The 18,791-nt window shown below is 54.9% G+C and overlaps 1 protein-coding gene across 2 annotated transcripts; it reads left to right on the plus strand.

Annotated features, from left to right (window-relative positions):
• The first annotated feature begins 54 nt into the window (after nt 1-54).
• CUL7 (cullin 7) lies at nt 55-14,331 on the plus strand. Of its 2 annotated transcripts, none has more exons than XM_046639910.1 (26): nt 55-449; nt 1,291-1,878; nt 2,559-2,710; nt 2,860-3,360; nt 3,889-4,027; nt 4,128-4,429; nt 4,620-4,848; nt 5,389-5,626; nt 5,713-5,818; nt 6,820-7,047; nt 7,323-7,413; nt 7,516-7,687; nt 7,851-7,956; nt 8,246-8,341; nt 8,529-8,704; nt 9,047-9,180; nt 9,454-9,636; nt 9,903-10,009; nt 10,100-10,282; nt 11,343-11,503; nt 11,674-11,890; nt 11,997-12,276; nt 13,005-13,150; nt 13,294-13,420; nt 13,509-13,714; nt 13,955-14,331. In XM_046639910.1, exons 2-26 carry the CDS (start codon nt 1,299-1,301, stop codon nt 14,276-14,278), a joined length of 5,184 nt encoding a protein of 1,727 aa, XP_046495866.1. In that variant the 5' UTR covers nt 55-449; nt 1,291-1,298; the 3' UTR covers nt 14,279-14,331. The 2 variants fall into 2 exon arrangements, with proteins under 2 accessions (XP_046495866.1, XP_046495867.1); XM_046639911.1 differs by having other exon boundaries at nt 57-449; nt 4,128-4,324.
• Nucleotides 14,332-18,791: the final 4,460 nt, after the last annotated feature.

Below are 18,791 nucleotides of genomic sequence, written 5' to 3' on the forward strand. Positions count from 1 at the left end.
GGAAGAGGAAAGGGCGGCGCAAAGAGGAGGTGCCGCGCGTCGCCGAGGTGGCACGGGCGGCACCGCCCCGGCGCTCTCCCAGGGCCCCTAGCTTTCCGCTGGGTCCGGCGGAAATGAGCCGCGGCTCCGGGCGGGCGCCGGAGCCCCCAAAGCTGGGGGGGCGGTGCCGCTGGGGGGATCAGGCTCCGCCCCGCCCCGCCCCAGCCGCCGTGGACCTGCGCGCGGGCGATGACAGCGCCCGGCCCCAGGGCCCTTCGTCCCTGCGCGCCACGCCCCCTGCCCGCCTGCCAGTCCTCGGGAGGCACGCCCCCTCCCACCTCTCCGCCTCGACCCCCTCGGGGGGCGCAGGCGGGGCCCAAATCTCTGCCAGCGTCGCCGCCATCGTCTGCGCCGCGTCCCTAGCTCTGCGAAGGACAGGCCTCGCGCCAGGACCCCCATCGGCTTCTGAGGTGGCCAGAGCCCCGTCGCGGCCCCCTGCCCCTACCCTGCGTTTTCCTCAGCCCACTCGGCCACGGAGCCTCGCGCTCACCCGACCTCGCGGCCCCCCTTCCGCCGGGCCTCGGGTTTCTCGCTTATCCGGCCTCGCTCCCTCCCCCTCACCTTGCCTCGCGCTCCTTGCTTCTCGGGCCTTCGACTCCGGCCATCAAGCTTCGCGCCCCTCGCCCATCGGGTCTCCTGTGACCCTTGTCCCGGGTCTCGCGTCACCCTCCAAGCCTTACTGCTCCAGTGCCTCCAGTCATCAGCTCCTGCAGCCCACCGGCCCCTCCTCCCAGCCCGTCGCGCCTTGCGCCCTCACCCCACCACCAATTCCATGGATCTGTTGTCTCTGCGACTCACACTCCTGTGCTTCTACCTTTAGAGCTAGGCCCGCCTCCCGTACACACTCGGGGTCTCTCTTCCCAACGCCCCGCAAACACACCCCCCTCTGGGCTTTGCATATTGCCTTCCCAGGGCTGCTGCTGCCGCTTGTCGCAGGGCCTTGGGACTCACTTGTAACTCCAAGGCTGCCCTGCCCCCACGGTCCCCTTCCCACAGCTCCAAACCAACCCCCTCCAGGCTGCAGGGCCTTGGACCCTCCTTTTAGCCCCCGATTTTTGTGTTCTCTCAGAACAAACACCCCAGTGTTCCTCTGCTTGGGCCTGACCCCACCCAGCCTGTAGCAGGCAACTCCTGGGCCCTGCTTTACCCCACCCAGCCCCACAGCTGTTCCCACAACTCCTGGATGTCCTTGCTTTTCTGACCTCCCCTCTCACTCTAGCTTGCCTGTTCTCTTTTCCTTGTGTGTACCAGGTGCCACGATGGTGGGGGAGCTCCGCTACAGGGAATTCAGAGTGCCCCTGGGGCCCGGCTTGCACGCCTACCCTGATGAGCTGATCCGCCAGCGGGTGGGCCACGATGGGCATCCTGAGTACCAGATCCGCTGGCTCATCCTCAGGCGTGGGGATGATGGGGAAGGGGGCTCTGGCCAAGTGGATTGCAAGGCTGAGCACATCCTGCTATGGATGTCCAACGACGAGATCTATGCCAACTGCCACAAGATGCTGGGCGAGGATGGCCAGGTCATCGGGCCCTCCCAGGAGACTGGAGGGGAGGCTGGGGCCCTGGACAAGTCTGTGCTGGGGGAGATGGAAACTGACGTGAAGTCTCTGATTCAGAGGGCGCTTCGGCAGCTGGAGGAGTGTGTGGGCAGCATCCCCCCTGCTCCTCTGCTTCACACTGTCCATGTGCTCAGCGCTTACGCCAGCATCGAGCCCCTCACTGGGGTGTTCAAAGACCCAAGGGTCCTTGACTTGCTCATGCACATGTTGAGCAGTCCCGATTATCAGATTCGCTGGAGCGCGGGCCGGATGATACAAGCCCTGGCATCCCATGATGCTGGTGAGGAGTAGCGTGGGGAGGAAAAGGGAGCAGGAGAAGGGCTGGGCTGGCTTAGGGCCTGCCAAGACACAGTGGCAGGAACCTCTGACTTCATCAGTGTGTAAATGATTCTGTTGCCCTTCTCTTAGAGTTGGAAAAACGGAGATGGGAAGGTGGGTGCAGGCAACTCTACAGAAAGAGGAAGGACTGAGTTCTCAAGAACTTCATATTAGTTGGCTTTCTTTGCAAAGGAAGAGTTTAGCATTTACACTATTAGACTGTTGTAGGAGATAGATACATAGGTAGATATGAAAAAGATAGTCACTTTTGGCTTTTTTTTTTTTAACGATTTTATTTTTTCCTTTTTTCTCCCCAAAGTCCCCCGGTACATAGTTGTGTATTTTTAGTTGTGGCTCCTTCTAGTTGTGGCATGTGGGACGCTGCCTCAGCGTGGTTTGATGAGCAGTGCCATGTCCGCGCCCAGGATTCGAACCGACGAAACACTGGGCCGCCTGCAGCGGAGTGCGCGAACTTAACCACTCGGCCTCGGGGCCGGCCCCTCACTTTTGGCTTTTGAAGCAAATCGTGTCATTCCTAGTGTGTCGAGGCAGAGGATTGGACTGAGAGAATAGAGGATCTAGGAGAGATGCCTGGGAAGGGAGAGGGTAGGGAGCAGTTACTGATTGGGGTGTGGGTTACAGGCACCCGGACCCAGATTCTTCTGTCACTGAGCCAACAAGAGGCCATTGAGAAGCACCTGGATTTTGACAGCCGCTGTGCTCTGCTGGCTCTGTTTGCACAGGCCACACTCTCTGAACACCCCATGTCTTTCGAGGGCATTCAACTGCCACAGGTATTCTGTGGGGGCATTGTGGGAGAGCTATGAACAAGATCTAGAGACCAGGCCTTTGCACCTGTCCATAGAGGATGGTGTAGAGAGGGGCTGAAGGTGGGACAAGGTGGACATAGTCCACATAGGCAGACAAAGGTTGTGTCCTACAGGTCCCGGGAAGGCTGCTCTTTTCCTTGGTGAAGCACTATTTGCATGTCACCTTCCTCCTCGATAAGCTGAATGACAGTGCTGCAGAACCAGGAGTGCAGAACAACTCTGCCCCCGAGGAGTTGAGTGGGGAGAGGGGTCGGCTGGAGCTGGAGTTCAGCATGGCCATGGGCACCCTGATCTCAGAGCTGGTGCAGGCCATGCGCTGGGACTGGGCCTCAAGCAGACAGGGGCCCTTGGCACGGTCCTCCTGTTCCATCTTCCAGCCCCAGCTGACAAATGCCGGCCCAGGGCTGCCACCTGCCCAGGCCCAGCCCTCCCTCAGGAGGTCAAGGCGGTTTCGCCCTCGCTCTGAGTTTGCAAGTGGCAATACCTATGCCTTGTATGTGCGGGATACGCTGCAGCCAGGGATGCGAGTGCGGATGCTGGATGATTACGAGGAGATCAGTGCTGGGGACGAGGGCGAGTTCCGTCAGAGCAACAGTGGCGTGCCCCCTGTGCAGGTGAGCGAGTGCATGGTGGTGGGATGCTGCTGGGGATCTCTCTTGGGTAGGGCATAACTGGGGCTTCATGCAGTGGTCTCTGGCAGGCCACCCAGGGAGAAAACCCTCAATAGGATTGGGATGGTAAAAGGGGGGTCAGCAATTGAGAGGGGGGCCATTTGGAGGGCTGAGAAAACCTCAGTCTAGGAGGCTGTGAGGTCAGGAACACTCTCCTAGGAAGAAGCTTATATAGCAAGACTTTCCCAAAGGTCAGAGGAGACAGGGTGGTTGAGGCCAGGAGGAAGTGTAGGGGCTTACGCCATCAAGGATAGGGTGAGAGGAGAGGCAGAGCCCCACCCCTAGTAGTGGAAGGAGTCCTTTGTGTGTATTTTGTGTCCTCCATATGCCAGTGTTTTGCTATTTGGAGGTTTTTGCAAACCTGGCTGGGTAGTCACCCTGAGGGCTATATGTGCTCATCACTGGGCCACAGCCAGTCATTAAGTGAGCCCTTTCTTCCCCTTCCCTCTCTCTCTTTCCCGTATCCTCCAGGTGTTGTGGGAGTCGACGGGCCGTACCTATTGGGTACACTGGCACATGCTGGAGATTCTGGGCTTTGAGGAAGACATTGAGAATGTGGTCAAGGCTGATGAGTACAAGGGGGCAGTGGTCACTGGAGCCCTGGGTGCAGGTAAGCCTAGAGAGGAGGCAGGGGTCAGCTTTGAGCACAGGAGCAGTGCTCTGGCAGGGTAGGCAGTGACATCCCTGTGCCCTATGACCCATTTCCATAGCCTTGCCATCCTGGCGGTGGAAGCCCATGACAGAGCTCTATGCTGTGCCCTGCGTGCTGCCTGAGGATGAGGACACTGAGGAGAGTGAACACCTGACCCAGGCCGAGTGGTGGGAGCTCCTCTTCTTCATCAAGAAGCTGGATGGACCTGACCATCAGGAGGTTCTCCAGATCCTCCAGGAGAACCTGGATGGGGAGGTAGAGCCTTCCCGGAGATGTACACAATTTGGAGGGCTCCACTGCAAGTGCTGGAATGTCGTAGAACATTCGGAAGGCTCAGGATGGGAAGCGGAGTTCAATAGTGTAAGGGGCTGCAGGGGAGGGGTCTAGAATGTTCAGAGGTGTTGGTGAGCTGTTTGGGAGGAGCCAGCTGCCAGCCATGAGAGGTTCAGGATGGAGAAGGCATGTGCAGAGATCCCCACCTCTGCCAAGTGCCCCTGGAGCCTCTGTGCTGGCAGGCCTGCCTGCAGTGAGAGCTTCTCCTTGATGACAGATTCTGGATGACGAGGTCCTGGCTGAGCTGGCCGTGCCCATGGAGTTGGCCCAAGACTTGCTGCTGGCTCTGCCACAGCGACTTGATGACAGCGCTCTCAGGGACCTGTTCAACTGCCGAGTCTACAGGAAATATGGGCCCGAGGCCCTGGCAGGGCAGCCAGCTTACGCATCCCTGCTGGAAGCCCAGGCCCAGCCTCAGGAATCAGCAGATGCAGCCAGAGTGGAAGGTGGGGTGCCAAACAGACTCAGCAGCTCTGCAGACTGGCTTCTAGGAGGGCATTAGCCCAGGAGAGATGTTTGTGCTGATTTTTGTGCAGTGCTGTCTGGAAGAGATAGCACCTTAGGAAGAATCTAAAACTTAGAGATAAGCAATGAATGGAGCAGACATTGTACTCCCTCCAAAGAGTGAAGGCGGATGTACAGTTAGAAAATCGCAAGAGATCTGAAGCCTTGAAAAGCTCCCACATTTAACTTTTTCTTTTGTAGAGAAAAACAAATTATTGCATGCTTTTAGATATAGGGAAATGCTCTGCTGTTTGCAGACAGGAAGTTCCTTTGCTATTTAAGAATACAAAGTTTGTTGTGAAGCTCCTTATTAGTACATTAAGAGATGTTTTGAGATCCGCAAACCTAACTTTTAGAGGGACAAAAAAAATCAAAGACATTTTTAGAAGAAATTAGGAAACAAGATGGAGAGTTAAGAGTCTGTCCTCTGATCCTTTGCGTGACTAACGATGCCCAACTCTTGTGACTTTCCCTGCCTGTAGCAAAAGAACCCCCGACTCAGTGCCCCAACACTCCCCTGCGGCGTCTGGCAGAGGGTTATGGTCAGCCTGGGAAAATCTTCCTGGATCTGGAGCGAGCCCTCAGCTCAGAGGGGGCCCGGGACAGTGAAGTCAAGCCATTGCTGCTGCAGCTGCAGAGACAGCCCCAGCCGTTCCTCGTGCTCATGCGGAGCCTTGATACTCCGGCGGCCAACAAGTCCCTGCACCTGACCGTTCTGAGGTGAGGGGGTGCTGAGAGACAGGGTTGGGCAAAGGGGTCTCTGAGGCTGGCTGCACATCTCTCCCCTCCCGTGCTCTGCTCCCCAGAATCCTCACGCAACTGGTGGACTTTCCCGAGGCGCTGCTGCTCCCCTGGCACGAGGCCATGGATGCCTGCATGGCCTGCCTGCGGTCCCCAGACACTGACCGAGAGGTACCCTGCCCTGCTCAGGGGAGATGCTGAGAGGGAGAGGACACGAGGCAGCCTGTGCCGAGGCAGACCCCAGGCGAGGCTCTGGAGGGCACAGTGGAGCCTTTGTGCACTTGGTTTGGGTTTTGTTTTTAAAACTGAATTTTATTTTTTTGAATAGGTATTACATTCACACTGTTCACAAATCAAAATGATCTAACGAGGTATACACTGAGAATCCTCACTCCCACCTGAATCCCTGTTCTCCCAGTGCCCCCACACGCCCCTTTGTTGGTAACCACTTGTATTCATTTTTGTATCCTTGCTGTGTTTCTAAACAAACCCAAATGCATGATCTTATTTGCCCTCTCCTTTCTTACACAAAAGGTTATGTCTATATTATGTTAAGATCCTCAGTGACTCCTGTTTGGCTGGGCCTGTGGGGAAAGGGGGATGAAGGAGGCAGAGGGGATCATCACATCCCAGAGACCCCTGCCACTGAGAGGTCCTGGGCATGGAAAGCTTTGGGAAGGGGTCAGAGAACTAGGGTCATAGTGGCAGTGGGGGTCTGCAGTACACACCTTTGGCTGTTACTCAGATTTTGGATTCTGCGGTGGACTCACTGAGTGCCCACACACATATCTGGTCCCTCTCGGTCCCCTCCCTGCTATCAGGTATCTGTGCTTGGGGCCTGAGCATCTCAAGATGCAGCCCCACAGCTGGTTCTTAGGACAGCTAGGCCTGAAAAGAAACAACCTGGGATGCTCTCTGCAGCTGCTGCCAACATAATCAGTAGTCGAGAACCCCAGGGTGGCAGGGCATGTCCCTTTCAGTTTGTCTTTAGTTCTCTGACTCCACCCAGCCTTCGTGTCTCTTCCATCCCTGTCTTTTTACTTCCTCACTCTGTCTTGTTCACTGCCGTGACCCCAGCATCCAGCACACAGTGGGTGTATAATAAATACTACTGCAATACCCTGCGGCCCATGCCTTGTCCCCTTTATTCACATCCCCCTGTCCCATCCCAGGTGCTTCAGGAACTGATCTTCTTCCTGCACCACCTGGCCTCGGTGAGCAGGGACTATGCTGTGGTGCTTAATCAGCTGGGAGCCCGAGATGCCATCTCCAAGGCCCTGGAAAAGCACCTGGGAAAGCTGGAGCTGGCTCAGGAGCTGCGGGACATGGTCTTCAAGTGTGAGAAGCATGCCCACCTCTACCGGAAACTCACCACCAACATCCTGGGAGGCTGTATCCAGGTCAGGAGGAAGGGCAGGGGAAGCTTGTGGGTTCACAGCTGGGTAAGAATATGAAACTGGAGCAGCAGCCGGGGCAGGGGGTGTGTTCCTGAAGTTGGGAAAGGCAGGTGAGTCCAGTGGCCCCGGGGCGTCTGTTCTCCGCCCCTCTTCCCCATTTGGTCCTGCTGTGCCAGTGTCATGAAGAAAGTCCCATTGCTGCTGGGTCTTTTCTCCGTACTTGTTTCCATGTTCCTCCTCTCTCCCCGCACCCCTCCTCTCTGATGTCCCGGCTGCAGATGGTGCTGGGCCAGATTGAAGACCACAGACGAACCCACCGACCCATCAACATCCCCTTCTTTGACGTGTTCCTCAGGCATCTCTGCCAGGGTTCGTGCCTCTCCCCACACTACGCCACATCCCCACACCTACGTCTGTTTTCCCTCTACACCTACCAGGCTGTGACCTCCACCCCCTCCCGCTTGCCCCCAGGCTCCAGTGTGGAAGTGAAGGAGGAGAAGTGCTGGGAGAAGGTGGAGGTGTCCTCCAACCCGCACCGGGCCAGCAAGCTGACGGACCGCAACCCCAAGACCTACTGGGAGTCCAATGGCAGCGCCGGCTCCCACTACATCACCTTGCACATGCACCAGGGTGTCCTCATCAGGTATCACATTCCACGCATATGCTTAGCTATAGACCTGCACTTTCTCGTGACTTCCCTGTGTTTGGGAAGCACCACCCCCTGAAAGTGACCAGAGTCCTCTCCGTTCTGTCTGCAAAGACATGACTGGTTCCAGTTCTGATTGCTTCCCCTTCTCCACTCCCAGGCAGCTCACTCTGCTGGTGGCTGGCGAAGACTCGAGCTACATGCCAGCCAGAGTGGTAGTGTTTGGGGGTGACAGCACCAGCTCTCTTAACACAGAACTCAACTCGGTAGGGACCCCCGTGCCATTAGACCACCCCTCACAGGATCTGCTCTCCTGCCCAGACTCCTAACCTCCTATATTCCTCCCTGTCTTGAGCCTCATAGAAAGTTGAGTCGTTTATCCCTGTTCCTGTGTGATGGCATCAGGCCCTGAGCAGTGAGGGTGGCATTAGGACCCTGTCCATCCCAGGGCTGAGGGAGGAGAGGGACATAGTGAGGGGACCGGAAAAGACTTGTGTGCTCTCAGCATTCCCATCCACATGTGTGGAGGTGACAGTCCTCTCTGCCCACCATCAGGTCAATGTGATGCCCTCTGCCAGCCGGCTGATCCTCCTGGAGAACCTGAACCGCTTCTGGCCCATCATCCAGATCCGCATAAAGCGCTGCCAGCAGGTATGGCAGGAGGGTGAGGTGTGGCCCCAGGCTTGGGGCTCTGGACCCTGTACTGTTGCAGATCTTGGGCCAGAGCTCCCGCCAGGGTTGCGAGCAGCTCCAGGAGTGAGGCCTGAGGGTGTGGCTGACACTAGCCCGTCCTGAGGAGGATGTGGGGCAGGTGAAAACAAGCCTTTGGGCGTTGCAGGGTGGCATCGACACGCGCATTCGGGGATTGGAGGTCTTGGGCCCCAAGCCCACGTTCTGGCCAGTGTTCCAGGAGCAGCTGTGTCGTCACACACGCCTCTTCTACATGGTTCGGGCACAGGCCTGGAGCCAGGACATAGCAGAGGACCGCAGGAGCCTCCTGCACCTGAGTTCTAGGTGTGTGTGAGCATGTGAGTGTGCCTGTGTGTGTGTGAAAGGCAAGAGTATTACAGATGGCTGCCGGGCGGGGTTCTGTGGAGGGCATAAGATGGAAGGTCAGCATGCTTGGGGTGGGGGCTGGAGTGTTTTGCAGTTGGGGAAGGGAAGAAAGGCTAAAGAAAACAGATCTCCGTGATGGGCTGGGAATGGGATGTGCAGTTAACCTAGGGGAGTTGTGAAGTTCCCAGCAGGGATTTGGTCTGGTTGCTAGGGGTTAGCTGGCAGTCTCAGGCTGGGTGGACACTGGGGTAACTTAAGCCTCAAGTTCCTGACACCTTCCTTCCCTATTCTCATCCCCAGACTCCATGGGGCTCTGCGCCATGAGCAGAATTTTGCTGATGGCTTCCTCCCTGACAACGAGGCCGCCCAAGCTCTGGGCAAGACCTGCTGGGAAGCCCTGGTCAGCCCACTGGTGCAGAACATCACCTCCCCTGGTAACCAGCCTGACCCTGGCCCCCTTTACCATCTTATTGCTTGGCCCCACTTAGCAGCCCTTCTTCCTCTGCCCTGAGGGTTGTGCTCTTGGCCCTTCAGTACTGCATTCCTTTGGTGCCCCGGTGCTTTCCCGTGTCTCCCTGATACCACAAGGTCAGGAGGGGCCTTGCCACTTTCTTCCCCATATCATCCATCCATCTGCTCCTCTCTGCGCTCCTGTGCAGCCCAGCCTCTCCCACCGCCCTGCCTTGCTTGTTTTTCCCAACCTCTAGATGAGGATGGTGTCAGCCCCCTGGGCTGGCTGCTGGACCAGTACTTGGAGTGTCGGGAAGCTGCCCACAACCCCCAGAGCCGCGCTGCAGCTTTCTCCTCGCGGGTGCGCCGCCTCACCCACCTGCTGGTGCATGTGGAGCCCTGTGAGGTGCCCCCTCTGGTGGTGGCCACTCCTCGGCCCCGTGAGTACTGGGGACTCAGGTGGGAGCTCAGTTGGGGCATTTCCCTGTGTTCCCCACTCGCATGCTACAGGCTTCTGTCCCTCCTCATCCTTCCCCTCCGTATGTGCTCAGCCTGTTCATCTTCCAGGTTTGTGTCACCCCCACCCAGGAGCATCATTTTGGGTGGGAGCATGTCAGGAAAGGCCCCAGGGTTCACCCTTGAATGGGGACCCAGGAGCTGAGGGATTGCCCCCTCCTTGCCCCTGCCCCTTCCTCTGTCTCCACAGAGGGCAGAAACAGAAGCCATGACTGGAGCTCCCTGGCTACCCGGGGACTTCCCAGCAGCATCATGAGAAACCTGACCCGCTGCTGGGGAGCCGTGGTGGAGGAGCAGGTGGGCAGGAGCAGGTGCGGCGGAGGGAGGGAAGAACTATAAAGGTGGCATGTTGGCTTGCCTCTTCACGCTGCTGCCACCTCCCTCCAGGTGAACAATTTTCTGACCTCACACTGGCGGGATGATGACTTCGTGCCACGCTACTGTGAACACTTTAATAACCTGCAGAAGTCGAGCTCCGAGCTGTTTGGGCCACGGGCAGCCTTCTTGCTGGCCCTGCAGAACGGCTGTGCTGGTGCCTTGCTGAAGCTCCCTTTTCTCAAAGCTGCCCACGTAAGCCTTGCCAGCTCACCTCACCTCCGCAACTCTCCCTTCTCCATCTCCTCAAAATGGCCCACCCTTCCATTCCCATTCACCAAGGAACACGTATTTGTATATAACCATGTTATCAAAAATTCAAAATATGGAAAAAAGAGGGGCTGGCCCCATGGTGTAGAGGTTAAGTTCAGTGTGCTCCACTTCGGTGACCCAGGTTCCTGGGTTTGGATCCTGGGTGTAGACCTACACCACTGGTCAGCCAGGCTGAGGTGGTGTCCCACATACAAAATAGAGGAAGACAGGCACAGATGTTAGCTCAGGGCCAATCTTCCTCACCAAAAGAAAAAATTTAAAAAAAAGTGACCTGCAGCATGCCATCCTAATATATCTTGATAAACTTTCTTCTGTTTGTGTGTGAGATTTCATGTAGTTTGCTCGTAAGTAGCTAAAATGCTTTACCCTGTTTTCTTTTGACCATTACATTAAAAGCCTTGTTCAGTGTTGCTATTTGTCTTCATTTTTTATATCTGCATAAATTCCATCTAATGGATGTACTATAACTTACTCCACCATTAGCATTCATTCCATAAATATTTAATAAGTGCTTAAAATGTGTCAGGCACTGTGATAAGAGCTGGGATAGATCCTGTCCCTCCCCTCAAAGTTTATAGTCTCCTAGGGAAGACACACAGTTTAGCAAATGATAAACTAAAATATGATACTCACCCTGGTAACAAAGAACCATGCAGCAGGTACATGGAGCAATGGCTCCTTGAGTTGCTTCTGGTTGTGCTCTTATCAGTAACACCACAGTGGGACCATCTTTGTGCACTTAACTTATTTCCTCACTTTAAATTATTGTTATCGGTTTGATTTTTAGACACGCTCAATGTGAAAAAACACTTATTAATTGTTAATATTAATTTGCACAACTGTTAATGATTTCATAGAAGCATTGACCCAATTATGAAGCTGCTGGCCATTCATGTCTACTTCCTCTGACCCTGTTCACTGCTCCCCCTCACCTCCTCCACTTGCTCGTTCATGGTTTTCCTGTGCTCTTCCCACTGTCCAGGTGAGTGAGCAGTTCGCTCGGCACATTGACCAGAGGATCCAGGGCAGCCGGATTGGGGGTGCCCGGGGAATGGAGATGCTGGCGCAACTGCAGCGATGCCTGGAAACTGTCCTGGTTTTCTCTGGCCTGGAGATAGCCACCACCTTTGAGTATTACTACCAGTGAGTGTGGACCTAGGCAGTGGGAGGTGGGAGGAGGGAGGATGACAGGGGCAGAGTCAGCTCACAGGACCTGGGAGTCTGGGGTCCAGGCAGACTGGTGTCCTGGAGCAGGAGGCCGGGTCGTGCCGCCTGCCCAGACTGAGGCTCTGCCCGGGCTGTGTGTGCTGCAGGCACTACATGGCAGACCGTCTCCTGGGCGTGGGCTCGAGCTGGCTGGAGGGGGCCGTGCTGGAGCAGATCGGCCTCTGCTTCCCCAACCGCCTCCCCCAGCAGATGTTGCGGAGTCTGAGCACCTCCGAGGAGCTGCAGCGCCAGTTCCACGTCTACCAGCTCCAGCGGCTTGACCAGGAACTCCTGAAGCTGGAGGACACAGAGAAAAAGATGCAGGTGGGTGTTAGGAGGGATTAGCAAATGGGAGGGCAGGAAGGAGAGAGGCCTGGAGCAGACCAGAGGAGGCTTGTCGGCTTTTGGGAACCCTGTGTTCCTTCTTCAGGGGGGCCATGGGGCCAGTGGCAAGGAGTATGAGAGAGAGAACGAAGAGGAAGCTGAGGAAGCTGGGGCAGCGGCAGCAGCAGCAGATAAAGCAGAGGTGGAGGAGGAGGAGGAGAATGAGGACCTCTACTATGAAGGGGCAATGCCAGAAGTGTCTGTGCTAGTCCTGTCACCACGCTGCTGGCCCATTGCCTCCATCTGCCACACGCTGAACCCCAAAATCTGCCTGCCTTCCTACCTGAGGGGCACTTTGAACCGATACTCCAACTTCTACAACAAGAGTGAGGAGCCGGGCAGAGGGAACTGGGGGCTGGGAAGAGGATGGGATACCAGGAAAGAACCTGGGGTTGGGAGTCTTGATGGGGTGGATTTGAGAAGAAAGGGGCAGGAGCTTAGGTTTGGGATTGGAGCAGGGATGGGGGTGCTGTCAGGCACCAGATCCCCAAACTGTTGCCTTTTCTGTCCTTAAAATAAGACCCGGGATTTTGCTTTATGGGTGGTGGGGAGGATGGAGGTAGGAGGCACCTGAGGCTACCAGAAAGGGCTTTCCCTCAGTGGTAGGGGTCTGTCTCCTGGTCAGTCCCTGTAACCTGAGCTCCCCGCTGGGGGCTGATCCTGGGCTGGGCAGCCACCAAGGAGGGGGAAGAGACTCAGACCCTGCCCTCAGGGAGCTCCCAGGCTAATGGGGGAGACATTGTTTCCTCTCTCCAGTCTGATGAGAGCCCTAGTCCTTCCTCACTTCATGGTTTTGTCACTAAAAAGAGAGGGGAACTCCTGGAAGGACTGATCAGAGCCCACCTGGTGCAGGGCTAGGCACAGGGTGGGCTCCCAGATAGCTGGGGCTTACCTGGGAGGCAGGCACAGAGCAGGCTGAGGTCTGGAAACTCAGACCAGGAACCACAGTGCCCATAAACACTGGGCCGCACCCTGCAGAGAATAGCAACGGCAAAGCTCCACCAATTGTGTGTCCTCACAGCCATGACTCCCTCCTTCTCCTTGACCTTCTCAGGTCAGAGCTACCCTGTCGTAGAGCGGGGCCCACAGAGGCGACTGCAGTGGACGTGGCTGGGCCGGGCTGAGCTGCAGTTTGGAGACCAGACCCTGCATGTGTCCACCGTGCAGATGTGGCTGCTGCTGTACCTCAACGACCTGAAGGTGGCCCAGCCCCTCTGTGCCTCCCTCTGTCTACCACTTGTCCCTCACCTTTATTCCCTACACCTCGACTCCCTCTCCTTCCCTCCACCCTTTCTGCTCTACCCCTTGAGGAGGCCCTGAGTATTTCCCTCCTCTTCTCTCAGGAGGTCTCTGTGGAAAGTCTGCTGGCTCTCTCAGGGCTTTCTCAAGACATGCTGAATCAGGCAATTGGGCCTCTTACCTCTTTAAGAGGCCCCCTAGACCTTCACGAGCAAAAGGACGTCCCAGGAGGTATGCACTTAGGACAGAGGGGCCTCTGTTCTGAGCCAGGGCCAGGCTCCTCGTGGGCCCCCCACCGAGTGACCAGCACTTATTTCAGGGGTACTCAAGATTCGAGATGCCAGTGAGGAGCCCAGGCCAAGGAGGGGCAACGTGTGGCTCATCCCACCTCAGACATACCTGAAAGCTGAGGATGAAGAGGGCCGGAACCTGGAGAAGAGACGGAACCTTCTGAACTGCCTCATTGTCCGAATCCTCAAGGCCCATGGGGACGAGGGGCTGCACATTGACCAGCTTGTCTGTCTGGTAGGTGGGGTGGACAGTGGGTGAAGGAGCTTTGGGGTGGAGAGCAGTCTGACACAGGAGGAGGTGGGGCCACGTCTGAAGCATCTGGTTCACTAGGGAGCCTGTGGGTGTGAGGAGTGAGGTTGGGTACACGTAATGTCCTTGCGGCCTCCTGTCCTGGCAGCTTGTGGTCGGAGTGGCAGCTGGAGGTGGGGTAAGCAGCGTGTCTTGACCAACTGCTTCCCCTCCTCTCCACACCAGGTGCTGGAGGCTTGGCAGAAGGGCCCATGTCCTCCCAGGGGTTTGGTCAGCAGCCTTGGCAGGGGGTCTGCCTGCAGCAGCACCGATGTCCTCTCCTGCATCCTACATCTCCTGGGCAAGGGCACAGTGAGACGCCATGATGACCGGCCCCAGACACTGTCCTATGCAGTCCCCGTGACAGTGATGGAGCCTCACACCGAGTCCCTGAACCCAGGCTCCTCGGGCCCCAATCCACCCCTCACCTTCCACACCCTGCAGATTCGCTCGCGGGGTGTGCCCTATGCCTCCTGCACTGGCACCCAGAGCTTCTCTACCTTCCGGTAGCCCTGGAGCTTGGGCCAGGGCTTTCTACACAAGTAAAATGCAGGAGTTCGATACGTGGCCTATGTGTGTTTGGTGACTGCTAGGGATCTGAGAGCAGAAGGGAGGCTTTCCTGGCTGAGAGGGGAAGACAGCCCTCTGGCTCTGAAGCTGCCTCATGCCACACCAGGAGTCTCTCTTGTTAGGGAGAGGGTGGCAGCCTGGGGAGAAAGGTACAGAGAGTCGAGTGTGACGTGGCCCCCTCCTCTCGACGTGGGGATCAAGTGGACAGAGATGGATCTCAGCCCCTTCCCCGGGCGGGGCGGGGAGGAGGTGTGTGGTCAGAAGTGCTTTCACCTGGCAGGCCGGAGACCCAAGCCCACCTGGCCATGCACCAGACGGCTTGTACGTTGGACAGATTATCAAGCAGGGCTCCATTTTCCTCGTTTGTGAAATGGGACCAGAGTCGCTGTGATACTCTGCCCAGCACCAGGTGTGGGAGCATTTGACACGGTGAAGGTTTTGCCAGTGAGTCCCTCATTTGGCCACCTCTCCCAGAAGTGTGTGCAATACATAGCACCTTCCCTAAGCAAGGCTGGGAGGGTGAGGTGAGCTAAAGGACCCTTGCAGCCACTGTAGGCACCCAGCAGCAGCAGCCTGAATGTGTGTTCCATCAGGATGCTTTAGGGTCTGAGTTGAAAACAGACCCAGAAGGAACTGCAGCTCCCATGAGCCCCTTGTTGCCCCTCTCTTCTGGCCATGCAGAGCTACATGCTGTCACCAAAGCTGGACCCCAACTAACTCCATAGGCAGGCTGGTGCTATGTGCTGCTGACTGGCTCCTCTGGCCCCACCCACACTGAGGCGGGGCAGGTCTGGCTAGGGGATTCAGTGCCAGGGATGGCGGGCGCTCTGTCTTGGCAGGGGCCAGCAGGGGAGGAGGGAAGCAGTGACCCAGGTAGGCATGCTGAGTCCATGGTTCTTGCAGTGAGAGGTGACTGGGAGAAAGCTAGAGGAGGAAGGAGTGAGGAAGATTTAGATGGTGAGAGGGCACAGAGGCCAGACAGAAGGAACTGGGTGCCACCAGGACTGAGATTTGGAATAGAATCTGTGAGGGAAAAGAGGCCAGGGCTTGGGAGAGTCAGGATGCTCAGGATGAGGCAAGAAAACGACAAAGGGGGCCCTGGTGGACACAGAGGGCCCACGCTTGCTTTGCAGTATGGTTCTCACAGCAGAACCATCCTGCTGGTGTGCGCTATTCTGAGGCAGAAGACAGGCTGGAGCAGTGCTGGGCTGCAGGGCACACTGGGGTTGCTGCAGTTTGTCACTTAGGTGCCTCTTCACTTTTGCTCCAGAGATCACAGCCTCACTTACTGGCCAAGGCCATGCCCTTATTCTTGAGGAAGCTCTCAGGGGCCAGAGCTTATAGCCCTTCTCTGTGCTCTCGTGCTCTTCATGAGCCCATCCTTCCCACCAGAAACCCAGAGAGCCCCTGGGCTCCAGGAGCCAGGCCAGCATAGACTGCATGTAGAGGATAGGATGAGACTTTCCCCCACTGCCACCCCGTGCTGGGGGCAGCTTCTGTGTGGGCTGCGATGTAGGCCATGAGTCTTACAAGCAGCACTTGCTCAACCCCCTATTCATCCCACTCAGTCACCCTGCCCCTCAGCCTCCCACGGGGTACCTACGTGCTCATCTGCAATAGATGAGTTTCCAATAATTATTAAGGGAACCACACACCAGCTTTAGCCCCAAAACTCTGTATGTTCCTGCCTGCAGCCCAGCTCCTGTGCTGCCCGCTGTCCTCAGCACACCTTCACCCCACCGCCAGACCAGCCTGGTTGATCTGCCCAAATCTAACCATGCAGAAGAGCAGTCCTGACTTTGTCCTTCTCTCACCAGTGCCAGTAAGGACCTGAGCCTCTTCCTCTGCCCTCATAACTTTCCATCCCTACAGGGCAGACACTTCCCAGATGACTCATAGGGACAGAAGTTTGCTACCCTGACCCCCTCGTGAGACCATCCTCACAGCCTCAATCCTTATATCCCTACAGCCGGTTTGCACACAGAGAACCATATACTGATTCCATTTACATGAAATGTCCCCAAATGGGCAAACCTAGAGAGAGAAAATAGATTAGTGGTTGCCTATGGCTGGGGGATTGGGAAAAAGTGGGGAGTGACTGCTAAAGGATATAGGGGTTTCTTTTTGGGGTGTCGAAAATGTTATGAAATTGTGGTGATGGATGCACAATTCTGTGAATACACTAAAAACCAATGAATTATACACTTTGAGTAAATTGTATGGTACGTGAATTATTATGTCAATAAAGCTGTTATCAATAAAACCAAAACCAACCCACAGCTGCTGCTGAGCTTTCCAATGTCTCCTCTGGGTCCTTGTTGATGGGGAAATAACAGTTTGGAGGCTTGGGGGGCACATACAGCCCTGCAGCGGGCATTCATCATGGTTTTTTGGTTCACCCATCATCTGAACTCCCTTCTCATGATTGGAAACTCCCCACCACAAACCCAGAGAGAAGGGAGAGCCCACCTCCCACCATATAAAGGACCAGATTGCTTTCCCAGTGTCCTCCTTGCAGCCAAGTGACCAAAGCTCAGCTAATGAGATGCCTCTGCAGGGAATTTGTCAAGAGCAAAGCAGGGGGACAGTGGTAACTTGGTGGCAGCAGTGACATCTTCACATCAACACTCTTGTTCCGAGGTCAGATTTAGAGGGCTTTAAGTGCTCACTTTATTCCCCAGCCCGCTCCTCCCTTTTTTTGAGCTGCTCTCCAGCCTTCTCAGTGGTTCTGTGAGCTCCATACTTGAATAGTCTTTCCCTGCTTTTACCAGCCAGTCTGTTCTTTGGCTTTAAAGTAGGATGACACATGACAGTGGGGACTCTGTAGCACTGAGCCCCTCACTCAGTCTGAGCAAACTATCCTGGCAGCTGCAGGCCTGGGCTTACAATCACTGCAAGAAGCGCATTTTGTCCTTCATCTCACATTTCTGTCATCAGAACTGTATCTTTTACCCCAACCCAGAAGCATCAAGCAATAGATGTCCTAGCATCTAATTCTACCTTTCTTGACAACTGCTTTTTAGATGTTAGTCTTTCTAATGTTCTGTAATTTCTTATGATTTATGGAGTTCTGGGTTCTCTTTTTTCAGTTCTGCTTGGGATTAACTGGGTTGCCTGAGTCTTAGCTTACAAATTTTATCAAGAAAATTCACAGCCTCTTTAAAATACTCTCTCCTTCTGGAACTGATTATGTGTGTTATACCTTCTCACTCTATCTTCCATGTTTTTTAACCTCTTTTCCTTAGTTTCCATTTCTCTGGATCCCTGGGCTCCATCTGTATAGCTTCTTCAGATCTGCTTCCAGTTCATTCTCCTTTTAGGTGTGTACAATCTGCTGCTTAACAATAAAGTTTCTAACTACAAAGATTTTTTTTTCTGCTTTTTTCTCCCCAAGCCCCCCCAGTACATAGTTGTATATTTTAGTTGTGAGTGCTTCTAGTTGTGGCATGTGGGACGCCGCCTCAGCATGGTCTGACGAGTGGTGCCATGTCCGTGCCCGGGATCCGAACCAGCGAAACCCTGGGCCGCCAAAGCGGAGTGCGCAAACTTAACCACTTGGCCACAGGGCTGGCCCCAAAGAATATATTTTTCATTTTTAAAAGTTTTACTTTTTATCAAATCAATTTGGTCCTTTTTGATATTCTTTTCATTAGTCATACTTCTTTAAATATAAGACATTTTATATTTCCTATTTTAGACTTCTAACATCTCAGTCTTTGCTGGTCCGTTACCTATTGTTCTCTACCGCTCATGGTGGTTTCTTTCCTTGTGTGCTTGGTGTTTTTAAGCTTATATTCCTTGAAATTTTATCTGAAGGAATTCCTTAAGGCCTGGGTTTAAAGTATAATCCTCAAGAGAGAAACGCATTTACTTTTGCCAGGCACCAGGAGGCATCACTAACCTGAGACTACTTTAAACTGAGTTATTAGCTTGAGGATTTTCCAGTCTACGTGGATGCACAGTATGAATTCTAGACCCCAACAATACTGAGAACCAGCTGTGCTTACATATTACTGGAGAAGCTTTTTGTCCCCACCTCCTATCTCCCCCCGCATCCCAAACCAAAGCTAAGTAGGTGAGCTGTGGGATTGGTTCACTTTTTAATTGATCGTGTCATCTTCTGGATTTTAGCAGAGTGGTCTCTGATCTGACTTCTCACTCTGTAGGAGCCTTAGGTTTGTTGCCTACCCCTACACGTGGCTCACTAAAATAGTAGTTCTAGGCCACCAACAAACCCCACAAAAAAAGCCAAATAATAAAAAGAAGAATGACAAGGATATGTATGAACTGGCTGCCACATAAAGTCTCAGCCCTGGGAGCCATTGACAGACTCCATGGCCTTCACAGGCCTCAAGGTCACTCACTAGCCCCTTTCTTTCTGTAATGGAATCACTGGTTTAAGGCAAGGATGAGAGAAGAACACGAGAGACATAATGAACCAGAGCCAAACAGA

The sequence above is a fragment of the Equus quagga genome, chromosome 15 (assembly GCF_021613505.1).
Source record: "Equus quagga isolate Etosha38 chromosome 15, UCLA_HA_Equagga_1.0, whole genome shotgun sequence".
NCBI classification, from domain to species: domain Eukaryota; kingdom Metazoa; phylum Chordata; class Mammalia; order Perissodactyla; family Equidae; genus Equus; species Equus quagga.

What these genes read in the sequence shown, in the direction of transcription:
- CUL7 (XM_046639910.1), top strand. Translation starts at nt 1,299, where the DNA reads ATGGTGGGGGAGCTCCGCTACAGGGAATTCAGAGTGCCCCTGGGGCCC. An exon ending in AGGGCATTCAACTGCCACAG is followed by an intron (nt 2,711 to 2,859) that starts GTATTCTGTGGG and finishes TGTGTCCTACAG; the next exon opens with GTCCCGGGAAGGCTGCTCTT. An exon ending in CTCCTGCACCTGAGTTCTAG is followed by an intron (nt 8,705 to 9,046) that starts GTGTGTGTGAGC and finishes TCTCATCCCCAG; the next exon opens with ACTCCATGGGGCTCTGCGCC.